The sequence below is a fragment of the Macrobrachium rosenbergii genome, chromosome 40 (genome assembly GCF_040412425.1).
Source record: "Macrobrachium rosenbergii isolate ZJJX-2024 chromosome 40, ASM4041242v1, whole genome shotgun sequence".
Lineage (NCBI taxonomy): Eukaryota > Metazoa > Arthropoda > Malacostraca > Decapoda > Palaemonidae > Macrobrachium > Macrobrachium rosenbergii.
The window spans coordinates 21,815,166-21,835,165 of NC_089780.1; the positions used below are offsets into that span (position 1 = coordinate 21,815,166).

At 35.2% G+C, this 20,000-nt stretch overlaps 2 protein-coding genes across 2 annotated transcripts in view; both read left to right on the top strand.

Moving 5' to 3' along the window:
- LOC136826225 (somatostatin receptor type 2-like) overlaps positions 1–20,000 on the top strand; it is a 493,594-nt gene that overhangs the window by 389,421 nt on the left and 84,173 nt on the right. The window lies entirely within an intron of this gene.
- The window catches only part of LOC136826339 (BUD13 homolog), a 1,555-nt gene continuing 1,457 nt past the window's right edge, over positions 19,903–20,000 (top strand). Inside the window, exon 1 of the mRNA XM_067083593.1 lies at positions 19,903–20,000. This exon is cut by the window's right edge and continues 103 nt beyond it. Coding sequence (XP_066939694.1) covers positions 19,903–20,000 — 98 coding nt within the window.

Sequence of the window (20,000 nt, forward strand, 5' to 3'; positions counted from 1 at the left end):
TATTCTGTCCTCACTTTTTCCAGTCCGCACTTTTTTGTGTACGCACATTTTTCTGTCCGCACTTTTTTCTGTCCGCACTTTATCTGTCCGCACTTTTTCTGTCTGCACTCAGATCTTAAAAACTACTGAGTCTAGCGGGCTGCAAATTAGTATATTGATCATCCACCCTCCAATCATCAAACACGCCAAATTGCAGCCCTCTAGCCTCAGTAGTTGTGATTTTATTTAAGGTTAAAGTTGGCCATAATCGTGCTTCTGGCAACGATATAGGATAGGCCACCACCAGTCCTTGGTTAAAGATTCATGAGCCGCGGCTCATACAGCATTATACCGAGACCACCGAAAGATAGATCTATTTTCGGTGGCCTTGATTATACGCTGTAGTGGCTGTACAGGAAACTCGATTGCGCCGAAGAAACTTCGGCGCATTTTTTACTTGTTTATTATAATAATTACGAGCGTTATAACGAAGGTTGTTCTTTATAATGCATGTATATATGATTAGTTGCCAGACTTTAAATATCATGGCTAATTTATTCAGTGACGAGAACAACTCGGGTACATAATTTAGCGAGTAATTATTATTATTATTATTATTATTATTATTATTATTATTATTATTATTATTATTATTATTATTATTAGCATTTTACTTCATTAACATTAGAACCTACAATTTCCTTTGTTATGCAAATTTACTTGGTGATGTTGGACATTCGGGTATGCGCGATAAACGAATTTGTCCGTATGGCGTTCATGAATAAGGGCGTTTTTGTAATGTTATTGTGATGATGATTAGACGAAATACAAGCTTTTTTTTCCAGTCGATGTCGCTTTTTGGGAAAATATGCTATATGCTATGTATATATATATACATATATTTATATTGCTATATATACATATATATGTATATATATATATATATATATATATATATATATATATATATATATATATATATATATACATGCACATATATACATATATGCGTGTGTGTTTGTGTGCATATATATATCTTAATAGTTAATAGTTCGTATGTCCTTTCTTTGCCATTGTTTATAATAAAACATGCCATATATCAATTTTTTTTTCTTAATCACACTACGGTTATAGGAAATAAACTATCACTGAAAAAGACATTACACAATTCTGAAAAATTATTCCAAGGGTCCTCCATTAATTAACAATATCTCGAGATTTCGTAGACCTACAACGAAACATTAACATTCAAATGACCCAGCCTCTTCATTAAGATGATTTCAATACATATGTAAGTAGCCTTGGGAGCAATAGGCCTAGTGTGGAAGACCCTAATTACATTATGTAGATAACCCTTGTATAATATTTAGAACACTTTTTTTTTGATAGATGTGGAGGCGAGGCCTATTTTTGTGTTTCCAGAATCTACCGTTCAGTAAGACTTTGCCGTTATATGTTTATATGTTGATTTTTTTCAGTTTCCACGTTAGGAATAAGTTTATGTAACAAAAACTATATTTGCTCTAGAGCCATGTTTCTTACAAAAGTTAATCGCCCCCCCCCCTCCCAACTCTTTTTCAATTGTTTTTCTCTGGATATTGCATGGGAATTATGACCAGAATTTCCAGATTTTGTCATAATACTGGAGGTTTTATTTCTGCTTTTTATAATCCTGAATTAGTGAAGCTTTGCCGAATTATGTGTCTTTTCAAAATGCGAATGTGTGCAGGAGAAACCTGCCTCGGGGAATGAACTCTCCCTGTGTTCATTTTTTATGTCTTGCTAATCGTAGAAATGATCAAGCTTTTTATCTTCCCCAAGCCCGGATAAACAGGGAGGCTTGGAATCGGTATTTGTATCGTCCTAAAGAAATTAAATGAGCCGTTGCAAAGGTTCATTAAAACAGAAACTAAGACTAGGTATCAATCTAAGAATAAGAAGAAGAAGAAGAATCTTGAACCAAAACAAAGTATCTGCAGATGGTAGGAGCTGCTGTAAAGGTTCATTAAAACAGCAACCCAGATTAGGTTTCAAGATTAGAAAAAGAAGAAGAAGAAGAAGAATCTTGAGCCAAAACAAAGGAGCTGTAGATGGTAGGAGCCGTTGCAAAGACTCATTAAAACGGTTTCCCAGACTACTAGCGTAGAATAAGACGAAGAAGTAGAAGAATCTGAATCAAAACAAAGTAGCTGAGGAGCCGTTGGAAAACCTCATTAAAATAGTGGCTCAGTCTAGATATCGAGATTAGAATGAGAAGAAGAAGAAAAATCTTGAATCAAAACAAAGAAGCTGTAGGCAGGAGGTCGTCTGGGCCAAGGACTGTCCTCTGTGGTGTTGGTTTCGGACACCCATGGAAGCACTCCCGTGGGGTCCCCATACAGCTCAAAAGACTATCTCTATGGCATCTCTTTATCCCGTTTATTGATCTTTATTCTCCCGTCTTTCGACGTATACTCGCCATACACGTAAATTTTCTCCTTTTCACTTACTTCTTCCAAAACTCTTTATATCTTTTCTTTCTTCTCTTTCTCATTCATGTTTTATTTACTCTGGAAAGAAACTATTATCTCTATTTTCACTCTAAACTGCTGTAGTTCTCCAGTAATGGTTGCTCTGATCATATCTGCCATCTGGTGTCGTTCTATGTATTACACAAAATATGTGCATAGCCATTTCTTCACATTCCAATTGTTGCTAACACCAAAAAAAAAAGAATAAATAGCTCTGATGAGAGGTATTCCACTCTACAGGAAATATATAGGCCTTGGAAGCTGTAATCTTTAGCTTTAATTAAAAATAAATATCAGTAAGAAAGGTGATCTCTTGCAGGGGTGCAAAGATTAGGAAAAGTGTCAAGAAGAAACACCCCAGGAGAACTGGGGAAAATAACTTTAATAACTTTGATGGAAACTGATCTTTCCCATTTTGAACTCTAATGACATCTAATATGCTTTTCCTTTAAAAAAAAAAAAAAAAAAAAAAAAAAAAAAAAAAAAAGACTTTTAACTCATTCTTTTGTTTTGATAAGGATATTGTTATTTTTAAATTTATTATTCTTGAAACTTTGTAATTCTTACAAATTATCAATTTAAATTATATTTTCTTCTCGTTTTATTATACCGATTAAAAATCAAGGAAAAACACAAACAAATGTTAATAATTTATAGTCGCTTATGTAATAACTTGTAACTGTTTAGTTAGTTTCTATTCTTTGAAATCTCTTAGGTTTCCTGTGTTTCTAAAGTCCTATTAATTATTGTCAATAAAACGTGAGGGGTGTCGATGGGTAACTTAATTTTTTTTCCCTCTGCAATATACTTGTGATAATTAAATTCCAACTGAACATGGAAATCTGAAAATATTATTAAGAAATAGTTTGTGTCTTTGTAATTAAATGTAAACATTTGAAGTCTGACACCAATGCAGGCAGAGCGTTGAGTTTGAGAATGCAAGAGAGAGAGAGAGAGAGAGAGAGAGAGAGAGAGACAGACAGACAGAGAGAGAGAGAGGGTTGCCCTGGGGTTGCCCTGTACGAAATGAATTGTATTTTGGTAAATGCATGTAAACATTTGAAGTCTGCAATCAATGCAGTCAGGGGGGTCGAGTTGGAGAATGCAAGAGAGCGAAAGAGAGAGAGAGAGGGAGAGATATAAAAGCAAAATAAAAACGAAAAACCCAGACTTTTAAGACTGGCGTTATCCTGAGAAAGCGGCGTGGCTAAACTGAGGCTAAATGGTTCAGTGCGGAAGCTAAATGACCCGAAGACCCAGTTAAATGCCCCAGAGGAAGCTGGGTCACGAGCACTCTGAGATTCTTTCCCTCTCATGATAAGAAGGAAGGGAGAGAGAAGAGCGGGGAGATTGCATTCTACTTACTCTCTACCCTTGTGGTGTATTCTGCTTGAGTTTAATTGCATGGGAGTGTGTGTGTGTGTGTGTGTGTGTGTGTGTGTGTGTGTGTGTGTGTGTGTGTGTGTGTGTGTGGTTTCCCAGCCTTCATCCAATCCGCTTCATGACCCGGGTTTCTAGGTGGTTGAAAAGCATCAAGGAAAATTAGAAAATTAAAAAAAAAATAGTTATCATACTCCAAAGGAATATAGGAAGAGACAAGGTTATATGCCCTCTGGGTATATTGACAAGGCTAGACTAAGTCGAGTCTTGTGCATATGAAAGTATTTAAAATATGTAATCATATTCTCAAGAAGTATAGCAAGAGACAAGGTGTATGTCCTCTGGGTATGATATTGACATAGCTAGACTAGGTCGAGTCTTGTGAATATGAAAGTAATTAAAAAATGTAATCATATTCTAAAGAAATATAGGAAGAGACAAGGTTGTATGTCCTCGGGGTATCATGTTGACAAGGCTAGACTAGGTCGAGTCTTGTGGAAATGAAAGTGTTTAAAAAATGTCATCATATTCTAAAGAAATATAGGAAGAGACAAGGTTGTATGTCCTCTGGGTATGATATTAACAAGGTTAGACTAGGTCGAGTCTTGTGAATACGAAAGCAATTGAAAAATTTAATCATATTCTAAAGAAATAAAGCAAGAGACAGGGTTGTGTGTCCTCTGGGTATGATATTGACAAGACTAGACTAGATCGAGTTTTATGAATATGAAAGTAATTAAAAAATGTAATCATATTCTTAAGAAATATAGGAAGAGACAAGGTTTATGTCCTCTGGGTATGATATTGACAAGGCTTGAGTAGGCCGAGTCTTGTGAATATAAAAGTAATTAAAAATGTAATCATATTATAAAGAAATATAGGAAGAGGCAAGGTTGTATGTCCTCTGAGTATGATGTTGACAAGGATAGACTGGGTCGAGTCTTGTGAATGAAAGTAATTAAAAAATGTAATCATATTCTAAAGAAATATAGTAAGAGACAAGGTTGTATGTCCTCTGGGTATAATATTGACAAGGCTAGACTAGGTCGAGTCTTGTGAATATGAAAGTATTTAAAAAATGTAAATATATTCTCAAGAAATATAGCAAAATACAAGGTTGTATGTCCTCTGGGTATGATACTGACAAGGCTAGGTTAGGTCGAGTCTTGTGAATATGAAAGTAATTAAAAATGTAATCATTTTCTAAAAAAATATAGGCAGGGACAAGGATGTTTGTGATCTGTGCATGATAGTGACAACGTTAGATTGTCTTGTGTCTTGTGAATATGAAGAAATTATAATGTAAATAAATGTTCAAACATTGATACTGCCTCCTAAGATATAGCGAATTCTTACGCGGGAGAAATTCTATCATGAGTGTTGTTACTCGCAAGAGAAATATTATTATCTGTCATTAGTAGTAAAGTAACCTTTATAAGACGTTTTGCTTATATCATCCTTCCTATACTTATAACTGGTTTAATGCCAGAGAAAGCTTTCTGTAGGGCAGATATCCCTGCCTAGACAGTATATAGGAAGACAAAAAAAAAAGTCTTCATGTTTTACTAGCAATGTTTGTTCTCTTTGCTATCGTGCAGACAATCTCTTCAAGCCACCTTCCTCTCTCTCTCTCTCTCTCTCTCTCTCTCTCTCTCTCTCTCTCTCTCTCTCTCTTCCCTGAGTAGTAATCTGATTTCCACTGATACTGGTCGAATTGCAACATAAGCAAGAGGCATCACGAAATAATCTTCTTGGGAGGGTCCTGCTTGAAAGAATCCTAACCGCCTTCGATTTCTGACAAAAGAGGGATTTCTAAGACTTCTAATTCCGTCAGAGTCAAAACGCTATTATTATTACAGAAATTCGAAAACTGTATGTACTTTGTTTCGAGTTTTCGAGCCACTAGTTTTAGATTGTTTTGCAACGGTTGCATTTTGGTACAGTTTGCAAGTTTTTATTTACTACGAAACTTTGATGTCCTGTGAAAGTTTTTTAAGTTCAGTGAATTCTTGATAGCTACAAATAAATTATTAATTTTGCAATAGGGACCAGGAGCTACTGGGGTCAAGAAAAGGTCAAGAAAAGGTCATGAGGCTAGTCGCCTCACCCCTAGACAATTTTTGCTTGAAGACCAGAGAGAAACTTGATTCCGTGTAAAGTCTGTTCATTACTTTCTGTGCGAGGCATTTAATATTCAGTTGAAATAAACGTATATACATTGTGTGAAATAAGTTCTGTTTGTGTGATTATATGCATTTTTATAGAAAGGGACTCCATAACTTTCTCGAGACTCCCAAAGGTGTCTGTTACTCAAGAAAGTTCTAAGAACCACTGGCTTAGAGTATGCATGAGGCCCGTCCATATATTGCAAACTTTTTGCATTGCAGACGAGATGTAGCGCCGTTGAATAATCCTGCAATAAACGTATTTTCAGTTTTATATTTTCCCCCAGATTCCACTTTTTTTCAATATTTATATAAGTTTGGGTAACTGGAAATGTGGTATAGTGCAAAATCTTTGCAGAGAATCATAATTATTACAGCAATTAAACTTTTGTATATATTTTTTCACTATATTTCGTTTTATATTTTACCCCAGATGCCAATTTTTAAGATATGCATAAATGTGGATTATTCAAAATGTGGCATATTGCAAAATCTTTGCAGAGAATCAGAATTATTACAATTAGCCTTTTTCTATACCTTTCCGCTATAATCCAAAGACATGTATATCATAGAAGCACAACAAAAAATAGATGTAATTTCCTTTTAGGTGTATAGAGTTTTCCAACAGCAACGCATAGAATTGGATGATTTACATTTCATGCCCAAAAATTGTTCCTAGTCTTTTAATATGAAAATAACACGTTTTTATGTCGTGGGTTTATTTGTGCTTAAAAGGGATTTTATTTTCAGTTTTCGAATAAAATAGTTTTTACACTTCACGACTCTGTGTAAACATTAGGCTGCCATGGTAACACCTAGCAGACAACCAATCAGAAATCAAGTTTCAGTCGTTGGTAACAGCGAATTTAACGCAGTATAAATTACCCGCCTAAACCAAAGTTGCCCCGTAAGTTACTCTGCCTTGTGCATTGCTGTTTAGGAAAAAAAGGGCGTTACTCGTAATTATTGAGCCTTTCCTATTCATGTTTTCACTATTAATTTTTTTTTTTTTTTACGTATTTATCTCTCTAGACTGAGATTTTATTGACTTTATTTTGCGATGTACAGTAATTAGAACACAAAATAAGGGGATTGGGTGCCAGTTTTTTTTTATATTTTTGCTTTAGTGCAATCCATTTTTAAGTTTTTTAAACTGTAATTACGAATAAACATTTCTCTGACTCGATTATTCTTGACATGAGAATGGGGGTTTATCGGGTTTAAGTAACTAATTTAGCATATATATTAGAAGAATTCCAATGTTCTGTTAAGCAGAATGGCTACGTCATTCGAATTTACTTTACATTGAGTCTTATCAGCCTTTCGCGTAGTTCTTTTCTCTGCTACGTAAGTATTGGACAATTGTTGACTAATGTTCGTGCTGTACTCTGGTAGAGAGAAATACGACAAGCATAGATAGATAGATATTTTTATTGACCACAATACAAAATAATATGAATTTTACAAAAGAGTATTTGGTCCAAATTACAAAATTAAATACAATAGATTTTGTACAATCTCTTATACTTTATAAATGAATTTCAATTACACATATATTGTACTAAAACTAAAAAAAACAATTTAACTATGCGCCATCAACAAGTTCCCTGTAGTTACATTTTACACATTATAGTAATGTGTTACATTCGATACAAAGAAAGAAGCTCATGTACAATTTTACATACTACATCATAATCGGTTCTGGTTACTAGCAAGTCTAAAGCTGTGGTAACGTTATACGTCTGCCTGATCTGTAACGAAAGTGGACAATTTTCAATGACATGAGTCTCTGTCTGGATCTCACCGCATGAACACAACCTCTCATCCATTGGCAGACGGCCCCTACCTCTTCTGTTCCACCGACCTGTCTCAACCGCCAATGAATGAGCACTTAACCGCATTCTTGTCCATGATACACGTTCTATTTCATTAAGTCTTAATTGGTTTGTATAAATGTCATGAACGACTAAATCTGGGTTAACAGTTTTATAAAACACAATCCTATTGGAATTGGAGTTTCTGACCTTTAATTGCAGTTCACATTTTCCTTCCTCAATATCATCAGTATTATCAGAGATAAGGTTTTGTATATACCTCGAAACAGAGTCATTATAGTTCATCACTATTCGCATGGCATGAATCAGAGGGTCATCATCCATATTATTCCTTTCAAGCCACATCTTTTTAAAGAATTTCCTTTGCCTCGATTTTATTAATGCCCTCATCGGCGGAAGTCCCAGTTCTACCATACATTCGTCATTATTAGTAGTTTTTCTGACCCCCAAAAGTTGTTTAATACACCATTTATATTTTCTTTTCGATAGGTTTAATATCCCCATTTAGCCATGACTCACATGAATATAATATAGTTAACATAATAGCAGCATCAAAAATTTTCTTCTTAACTAAAAATGGCACATCATTGTTTCTACATACAGCAATACTTTACTCTGTCAAGAACGGAGAAGGTAGTGAAATATGGTGTTGTGATTCCGTAGACTTTATCACCTCGCTGTCTTCGATGGAGAGTTTGCAGGGTCCTTGTTCAGGTGGTCAAATTCCTCCCGTTTTTTTTTTTTTTTTTTTTTTTTGTCATTTCGACTAACTCGATGACTGTTACAAAGACGAGAAATCTGCAATGCATTACATATTTTTTCACTATAAATGTGATATTTTCACGTTAGCAATATTGACCAAAACAATAACAAATGCCATTACTGATAATTTAGAAAATGTAAATTTATCAAAGAGCTATAGGGGACAGTTTTCACGTCGTTCAGAATACGCGTTGGGGCCTTCAGTGTATTGCAGAATTAATGCTTTGCAAAGGAGATTTGGTAAAAATGCATAATGTATAATTCAACATCCTTAAGATTGCCTGCGTTTCAAACCAATCACAAACTCTATCCATCAGTTCTGCCATAAATTTTCTCGAGATTCTTGTATGACACATGCATCTCTTCCCCTTTGCTCTCAAACGCCTCACACAGCTGTTTCATATCACGCTTGGTCTTCGTCTGAACTCACTCTGATTTTCCCCCCTCTCAGGCTGTCTGTCATCTGTCTTATCTTTTCAGTCAAAATCCCATCATACACCTTTGTTTTTTCCCATATATATATATATATATATATATATATATATATATATATATATATATATATATATATATATATATATATATATATAGAGGGGGCCATTTTGCTCTGTTAGACATTCTTTTAATACCTTTCCCATATCTGGATATAACTTATCACCCACTGTCTCTCTCTCTCTCTCTCTCTCTCTCTCTCTCTCTCTCTATATATATATATATATATATATATATATATATATATATATATATATATATATAATATATATATATATATAGATAGATAGATAGATAGATAGATATCCATTACCAAAACAACAAATATATAAACACTTTACAGTTACAGAAACTACACAATACAGAAGAAAATAACGAATGCCCTACATACCAAGAAATCCGTTTTTATAAAGACTAATAGGTTTTAAGTAAACTACTCACGACTCGATTTTTGAAAAAGGACATTTCAACCCCCTACATTCCCGAACCGTAGTGGGTGGCCTAGCGTTCCCCTTCCACTTTTCACGTGATGGATTAATGGGTTCAACTTTAAACCTAGGAAGGCGACTCTCCCCCCCCCCACACCGGGGAACCTCCCACCCCTCCCTTCCTTCCCAGACACCCAGGACGCTCATAATTCAGTGGTCGGTAACGTGTTCTATCGCTCCCGTCGTCGGGAGGATATTGAAGAAAGATAGGACCGGATCGTCGAAATATTCTGGCACGGAACGATGGCTAAAGAAAAATGTAATCAGGTGACACTATAGGTATATAGTTCCCGTCGCTTTTGTTTTATTGTTTTCTTTTTTCAATGGCTTTTATCAACGAATGTATTTAGGAACTAAGTAATTCCATCTTCCTTTCACTTACTTGACAATAATCAGAAATTATGTTTTTTATCATAATATTTGTTTTTTAACTAGGTAATCGAATCCTTTGAAAACAAAACTATTCAATGAATACTGACCAATTTTTTTTAAATACAAAGATTATTACTTTTATAGGACTGCTTTTCATTATCTCACTCTTTTACCACTGAAGATCAGAAATGCTTTGAGAGAAAAAATAATTTGATTCTTACACTAACAAAGATTTTGCATTTCACTCCCTTTCATAAACCTTCCAAGCTGAGAGTTTCTGCCAAAAGCTAGGGTATATTATTTTGAATCGCCCCGCGAAAAAACAGTTTCCCCCAAATTTGAGTAAAAATATTATCACGCTGGCAGTCAAAGGAGTGGTGAAGTGCTTGGTAAACACTAATCTCATAAAGGAGAATAAAATGCTTCAATCAAAGCGAGTGGGCGAAGTCTCTTGGTGAAAAAGGTTGCCTTCTTTTAATCAAGAGCAAGACTGATGAAGACTTGGCCACAGAGAGCGTAAAAGCCTGGTGTAACTTTTCTTTCATTAAGAGTGACGAGCAGGATTTTCAGGGCTAACCCAGCCACCAGCACAAACAGCAGAGTCGCACTAACTTGGGCGGTGTGGGGATTTACATGCATTATAAGTTCATATTCATTGTGTATGTGTATACACACACACACACGCACACACACACACACACACATATATATATATATATATATATATATATATATATATATATATATATATATATATATATATATATATATATATATATATACAGTATATATATATATATATATTAAGAAATCACAAAAGTAAGCACGTGATTTTGTTTATTAGCTGAAGCCACTGGGGAAGTTCAAAATGAAACGGCAAAGTGCTAGGAACTTTCGTGTATTTTTAAGTACGAAAATACTTGGCACTCTGTCGTTTCATTTTGAACTTTCCCAGTGGCTTCAGCTAATATATATATATATATATATATATATATATATATATATATATATATATATATATATATATATATATATATATAACAATGGATGTTATTTAACATCCATTATATGTATATAAAATATATATATATATATATATATATATATATATATATATATATATATATATATATATATATATATATATATATGCTATTTAACACCATACGTCTTTCTCAAACCTATAAGCATGAGTTTTGGAACCCTTCTCCCTGTTCTTGAAACCAGTAGAGTAGCCACTGGTACCTATTTATACTTGGGTAGGTTGGTAAGCAGTATGCCCGAGTGATCTACTGACCTAATAACAGTAGATAAAATGATCGTTCTCCCATTACAAAACCAGTGATGAATCCTGTATTCATTAAACCTCCACATCAATAAACTGCATAAACATACACAAAATATCATTCAGGAAGATAGTGATTCCCTTTCATGAACTGCAGCCCACGCCTTCGTTATTCACTCACTCGCAGTCTTCCTGGAAATCAAGGTTTTTCCATTCTAATATTTTCTATAACGTTTATCAAGCACTTTTAAAGGTTCCTTCTCATCCATCCTACGAGAAGTTCTGATTTATATACATTTTTCACCTCGTGGATTCTATCCACTTGACCAGATCTCCTCGGGGCAAGAGATTAACATTTTTATTTCTTTTAACATTTTTACCTTCATCCCCGCATCCCTCATATTTTTATCTATCCTTCATAAATATAGACTATTCAGAGAGTTCATGGTATCAGGCTTTCCATTTTTCTCCCTCCTTGGCATGCGGTAATCACTTGCATTCCTGCGAAGACGTCTAAGAAGAAGAGTTAGCCCAACAAACCCTTCTTCATACGTTGCAGCAGCAGCTTTTGCTTACGTACAAACAACTTTTCCCTCTTCCGAAACTTTGGCGTCTAAAATGGGAGAGGGAGGAAAAATGGCATTGTATTAAATAAGCAGCGTTGGTGGGAGTTGATGTGGAGTTCGAAATGTTTTGTGATGAAGGCGTCGAGAAACCAGTTAGTGCTCGCAAGCATAGGCGAGAGAGAGAGAGAGAGAGAGAGAGAGAGAGAGAGAGAGAGAGAGAGAGAGAGAGATCGGGGAGAGAAAGAGGGAGAGAGATTGAGAAAGAGAGAGACAGAGGTAAGGGGAGGGAGAGAAAGAGAGAGAGAAGAAATGAGAAACCTGAAAGATTTTAGAAACGAAAAAGATGATTGTGTGTTACACAGCTTTTGCAGCAAAAGGAACGTTCGTACGAGGGGAAAATCAAGAGTAAAGGTGAGAATAGGAAGTGTTCTTTGTTGAATGTAAGGAGGAACAAGAGAGAATAAACAGTACGAGAGGAAAACCAAGATTATTTTGGAGACAGTAAAATGAAAAGGAGAGAATGAGAAGTGTTTTTGATGAACGTACGGAAGAATAACAGAGATAAACAGTAGTTCTAAAAGTAACTCGTGGAATTCGAAAGTTTAGTGAATCCTGAATAAAAGGGACAAGTGAAGAAATGCTGTTTTAAAAAAAACAGTCTCAAGTTTAGCAAACGTACATTTTATGTGGCTACTGAATGAAAATGACACAAGAGAAGCATAATTCAAGAACAGAGGAGTTGAAATGATAAAAATGAAGAGGGAATAACGATGGGAACGACTGAATAAGGTAGTTGAAAATAAGGTAGTTAGACAGGATGGGATTATTAGTGAGATGCCTTGGAGATCGTCATATCCTAAAACAGAATATATACGATCCGCAAGTGGGAGATTTTGATGTTCATGTGAGAAAAAGAGACGAACAGTTATCCAATTTCAACACATAAAGTCTTGAACTAAATATTTTAAGTCATACACCTTCCAACTTTTATTCAAATGCACTAACCTCTTCATACCATTTTGCCAGTTAGGGAGAATACTATTATTTTCCAGTGAATACAGTCTTCGATACCTTTCTTGGTGGACTGAGAATATTTAAGATCTCTATAACTTACAATCGTGTTGGCTGATCTCTGAAACAAGCCCTCATTTCAATATTCAGGAGTCCTCTGTAACAAAACAGCCATACAGTCATTAAGAAATTAATGTTTCTTGTCCTTATTTCATTGATTTTATCACTTTTACTACCACAAATAAAGTAACTTTTGATTAAAGTTGGTTTTAGGCTTTTTAGCCTACTTTCAGTTGACGATATTAAAAAGATACATTTTGTTTATCTTAAATATTTTTGCAATAATTGACTTAAATTTATTTGACTAATGGCTCTCATATTCTGGTTAACTGAAGTTGTCTCATTTATTTTTATTCTCTTGGGTCTATATGTCATGCTTTTCATCCCTGAGTAGAAATCATACACATACACACATACACACATATATATGTGTGTGTGATTGTATATAGTATATAAATATGTGTGTATACACACACACACACAAACACACACACACACACACACACACACACACACACACACACACACACACATATATATATATATATATATATATATATATATATATATATATATATATATATATATATATATATATATATATATATATATATATATATATATATATCGTTTCCAAAGTTTCATGAGACATATTTTGATTCATAGCTGACTAGTCAGCTGTCCCATTTCTGTACATGACACATACTTCTTTATTTAGCTCATATGCCTATTAATATCTAAACTTTCCACATTCCTCCTGAAGCAACTATTTTTGGCTTTCAAAAATCAACATAACTTCACAGAATCACTGTCAGTTCACACAATTATTGAGCCCCTCTTGCTCCAAGACCAATATAGACTTACGAACAGTTCTCTAATAAATCCAATGAAAGGGTCCTCTCTCTCTCTCTCTCTCTCTCTCTCTCTCTCTCTCTCTCTCTCTCTCTCTCTCTCTCTCTCTCTCTCACTGTGTTAATGGATGTGATCTGTATTCATTGAATTTTGGTATTGTTCGTCTTCTCAATGTCTCTCGTTGTCAAGACCCGAACGAGTACATTTCAGGGTAAAATATTAAATTATGTGGTTTTCATTTCTTCTCCTTTGGCTGAAGGCTTTAGATAACAAGACTCTGCAGCCTTTCCTTGGTTATCATTATTTTCATTATTTTATTTTATATATAGATGTATGAGAATATTAGGAAATAATTGAGCTTCAGGAGGAATAGTAGCAGATAACTACATTTTCTAAAGCATATACGCATCCAGGCGTTCAGAAATGAACACACTGCACGCAAACTCACACACACACACACACACACTCATATATATATATATATATATATATATATATATATATATATATATATATATATATATATATATATATATATATATATATATATATATATATATCGAGAATATAAGAGTAACTCTAAATGCATTGGCTTCAAATAATCATTTGGTTTGATGAATCACAAATGCTAAAAATTCATATTCTAAATATACCACTTTGCATAGCAAAAAGAATTTTGCAGTTGCTAAGGTAAATGAAACGTACCATTACTTGCAGCCACTTTGTCGAAGAGTGACCAGATTTCGACATGAAATTCAACTCCAGGATGAGTAAGGATTAATCAAAGGAGACGTGAATCTGCGCCATGATTATGAAACTACTAGATAAATCAGCAGATAAAAATATAATCAAAAGTATTGTCCAGGATTATGACAGATTTAAAAACGAAGTCACTCAGAAATCCAGACACTAGTGTGTGGTTTTGCATGAGAATAAAATACATAAATAAATAATATGCATAATTACTAATACACACGCCTTTGTATCATAAAACGAAAATCTGATAATTAGAAGAGTGAAATAAAAGTAAAATTTAAAGGTTTCCATTTACGATGGAATTACAAACTGATACAGACAATTCTGAAAACAATGAATTAGAGGACAAGATGAAGAGAGATTACGCACTATTAACACAATTAGTTAATTGGGTAACTGGGAAGAAAATTTTAAACAGAATCAAATCTGAGACCATCCAAGATACGTATAGTGAAAAAAAATGTTTGACTAATTAGTAATAAATTCTACGGCTTCAGCTTGTTCTACTTTGCATATTAAAACATGTTTGTGTACGTAGAGACAGACAGACAGACAGACAAAGAGGACTTTACCCAGCTATCTCGACGCGACAAATGAAAGGGGGAAAAAAGAGAAGAAAAAAAGAATAAAGTAACAGAGGAAGCGACATTTTTCTCTTCCCCCTGGAAGGAAATCGGACGGAAATGTTTATTGGTGAAATTTATAGGTTACATTCCAGGTGATAATTTCTTTTTAGTGAAGAGGGGCTGAAAATTGCTGAGGTTTTGATAAAGGATTTTATGTGAGTGTTTTTCCTGGTCGGCGGAACACGCCAGGCTGAGAGAGAGAGAGAGAGAGAGAGAGAGAGAGAGAGAGAGAGAGAGAGAGAGAGAGAGAGAGAGAGAGAGAGGCGGAGGAAGTGGAGGGGAAGAAGAGGGGAGACTCAAATCAAGAAATTGGAAGGAAAGGCATTGGCCTAAAAAACAGATTCTCTGGAACAGGGTCGCTGGAACTGACTCTCTGGAACAGGCTCGATGAAAGGGGCTTGCTGGAAAAGGCACGCTGGAACAGGCTCACTGGAACAGGCTGGCTGGAACGGACTCGCTGGCACCATCCAAGTGGAACAGACTCACTGGGAAAGATTCGTTGGAACAGACTTGCTGGAACCAACTAGCTGGAATAGACTCGCTGGAACCAACTAGCTGGAGTAGACTCGCTGGAACAGGCTCGTTAGAACAGGTCTGCTGGAAAAGGCTCGCTGGAACAGGTTCCCTGGAACTGACTTGCTGGATTAGGGTCGCTGGAACAGATTTGCTGGAACAGACACGCTGGAACAGGCTCGCTGGAACGGACTCCCTGGAACCAACTGGCTGGAACAGACTAGCTGGAACAGACTAACTGAAACAGATAGAGTTCCTGCGTTAAGAAAGAACAATGAAAAATCAGATTAAGTGAAAAGAAAATAAACGGCCGGGAGGGTAAAAACACTAATAGGTTAAAAGTTAGATAATGTAACACATTTACAAAATGGAGTTATATGGGAAATACGACAGATGAAATCAAGTTAACTGGAAATGGGAATTCAAACCGAGGAAAAGCTTAAAGATCTTATTCTCTAAAAAGAGAGAGAGAGAGAGAGAGAGAGAGAGAGAGAGAGAGAGAGAGAGAGAGAGAGAGAGAGAGGGTGGGGGGGAGGCGGTCAGTTGGGAGAAGCAATTGTAATAATGGCTTTCATAAGCATTAGTATGAATGAGTCAAAACACATTAAACGTAATGACAAATCATTACCTTTATGGTTAATGCCACAAAAGCTACTTTTTTTTTCTAACGAGGTATCTCTCTCTCTCTCTCTCTCTCTCTCTCTCTCTCTCTCTCTCTCTCTCTCTCTCTCTCTCTCTCTCTCTTTTGAGAGAAAGAGAAGTAAAAACAATGGCTGAACGATCATACAATTATGAAAAATCACAAAAAAAGAATGCGTGTAGAATCTAGATCATCCAGTAAGGAGCTTAAAGATATACCAAACCTCGTTGAAGAGAAAGACAAGTAAAAGCAATTGCTAAACGACCATACAATTATCAAGAAATAATTCTAAGAAAAAATTAAAACACGAAAACATTTACTGAAATCTGGCTCTGAAACATAAAAATTCATGAGCATAACTTTTCCCCGAGACCGGAAAATGGCGAAAGAGCGGAGAAAGATTCGTCTCTCGGAAGTTATATGTAACAGAGAAGAAAAATTAAAGGAGAAAAAGAGAGAAAGAGAGAGAGAGAGAGGGGAAGAGAAGTGAGCCATCATAATTAAAAGTGATAGCGGACGCAAGTAAAATCTCCACAATGACTTTGTTCTCTCTCTCTCTCTCTCTCTCTCTCTCTCTCTCTCTCTCTCTCTCTCTCTCTCTCTCTCTTCAGTTGGGTACATAGAAGACTCATTCTCTCTCTCTCTCTCTCTCTCTCTCTCTCTCTGTCTCTCTCTCTCTCCTTACTTAGGTACAAGAAGACCCACTCTCTATATTTTCTTATCTCCCTCTCTCTCTCTTCCTTCACATAGTTACAGAAAGACTCTCTCTCTCTCTCTCTCTCTCTCTCTCTCTCTCTCTCTCTCTCTCTCTCTCTCTCTCTCTCTCTGAGAGCGGAGTGGGGTAACTTCACCTCACGTCATGGGAATCCGTCAAAAACCCTGATATTCTGGCAACGGGTCAGGATTCCAGACTAACCTTAACAAAGTTTTAGTGGTGGGTTTCAAATAACGTTTTTTTCTATTTATTTTTTATTTATTAATTTTTTTTTGTAGTGTTTCATTTCCAGGATTGCCTCTCCGATGTAATGCGCCAGCACGATTGTTGGAAAGTTTGATTTCAAGTGTTATTCGTTTTGTTGCTTTCTGTATTTCTGTTTAAAGTATTTGTACGGTGGTGTCGAATTTCTCGTTTGATATATGTACATACATACATACATACATACATACATACATACATACATTCTGTTGCTTTCAGTGTTTCTGTTTAAAGATTTTGTACGATGGTGTCGAATTTCTCGTTTGATATATGTACATACATATATACATACATACATACATACATACATATATACATATAATATATATATATATATATATATATATATATATATATATATATATATATATATATATATATATGTGTGTGTGTGTGTATATATATATGTATATATATATATATATATATATATATATATATATATATATATATATATATATATATATATATATATATATATACAGTATATGTATAAATGTATATGTAATGAATAATCTTAGATGGTTCTTATGTATCCTGATAATCATACATACGAGAGTGAATTCAATATGGAAAGATATTGGTGAAATGAATAAACAATTTAAAAAATTACAAACCCTTCAAAAGGCCATTTGATATAACCAATCTAATCATAAGCAACCAACATGAAAAAATAAATGAAAAAATTACATATTAAATTCTAGAATAAAAGATATTCTGAATCACATTAGCAAATGATAAGAGCAACTCATAATACGTACTTGAAACACGTTTCCCTGAAGTATTTTTAGAATTACCCACTTCAATGCAAAGATCGAGAGGAAGGCAATATCATATGCTGATATTATCCTTAATGAAGTGAAACATACGTGAATCTCAATCAATATTTTTAATGTTCCTGTCATTGAAAATGATGTTATATGCTGGTAGTATCCTTAATGAATTGAAATATACTTGAATCTCAATCAATTTTTTTAATGTTCCTGTCATTAAATATTATGTTAAATGCTAATAGTATCCTTAATGAATTTGAAATATACTTGAATCTCAATCAATATTTTTAATGTTCGTCATTAAAAATTATGTTATATGCTGATATCATCCTTAATGAACTGAAATATACTTGATTTTCAATCAGTGTGTTTATTTAAAATCCCATAGGCCTATACAAACGCCAAGAATAATTTCATCGATACCATAACTGTTCTTTAAGGCCACATCTGTAAGGTTATTCACCCATCCCATCTGGCAACAGTGTGTTAAATATAGGGTGAAAATCATCTTAAAAAACGCTACGATGCTCGACCAGACTTGCGCCTTTGAAGACTTAACACAAAAAATATCCAAATATGTTACACAGGTGGATCAGCCATGATAATTATCGCCAGGATTGACGTCAGGTGTTCAACAACCAGCTTTCGGCTCTGCCTGCTGTTGACCATTCACCTGATTATCGTAGGGGGAAAGACCAATCAATTATCTTCATGGGATGGTTAGTGTCGTTTGATGAGGTTCCGATGCGAGGTGATTTTTGGCGTCGAAATGTCTATGGCTTCCAGACGGCTTTATGTCTTTTAAAGTATGTCTAGATTATTTTGTAGCTTACTCTACAACTCTTTTGCGTGTGTCTGGTATATTGTTTATGTATTTCTTTTCGTAATTTACGTATATTTGTTAATTTCTTCCTTCGCATATGGTAGTATTATTGTTTAAATTGTACTAGAATTGATTATTAATATAAAATATTTTTTAACGAGACAGACATCTTTCAAAATCTGTTTGAGTTGTCCTCTGTTTGTTTACATGATATATGGCTGCTTGTTAATCTCTCTCTCTCTCTCTCTCTCTCTCTCTCTCTCTCTCTCTCTCTCTCTCTCTCTCTCTCTCTCTGCCTAACCATTTTGACTGATTCTTCCTCTATTGCTCGTGTACTCTCTGTTCGCATATCTATCTTTTTCACTCGGAAAACGCTGCCAGATTGTAAACGGAACAGACTTTTATGTGTGTGTGTGTGTTAGAGAGAGAGAGAGAGAGAGAGAGAGAGAGAGAGAGAGAGAGAGAGAGAGAGAATACGTATACTGAAAGATTGGAAACTTTGTGTTAAAACAATGTTGATGCTTTTGACACAAAAAACTGGTCAGTGCGTGTATGTGTGTGTGTGTGTGTGAGAGAGAGAGAGAGAGAGAGAGAGAGAGAGAGAGAGAGAGAGAGAGAATCTCTCTAGAGATCTTGTTAACGGATTACAAAATAAAAGAAATATGGATATAATTTTCCTAAACAATCAAGACCCGTCCACAGAACAGAACACGAAACAGTTCTACAACAAGCAACAAAAAAGCAAAAACAAATAAATAAATAAACGACGAAAACAAGAGTACATCAGGCACCGTCCTAAACAGACAACAATAGGAACCCCATCACCCCATCACCCCATCCCACCACACAAACACACCCCCCACCCACATACACACACACACACAGACATACACAAACACACACACACACACACGCGCGCGCGCGCGCACAGACACAAAGCTACGGACAATACAATACTGGAAACATTACGAACGAGATTCGAGGCGGAGAGGGATCACGAGAGAAAGAACCAGTTTTCGGAGCTTCTGCCTTTTGTCGATGACCACCCAAAGACGACGGAACTTAACAACTCGGAAACTCCTGCGGCAGTTAACTGAAGGACTGTCGCGATGGGTGCAGTCCATAATACCACTTCT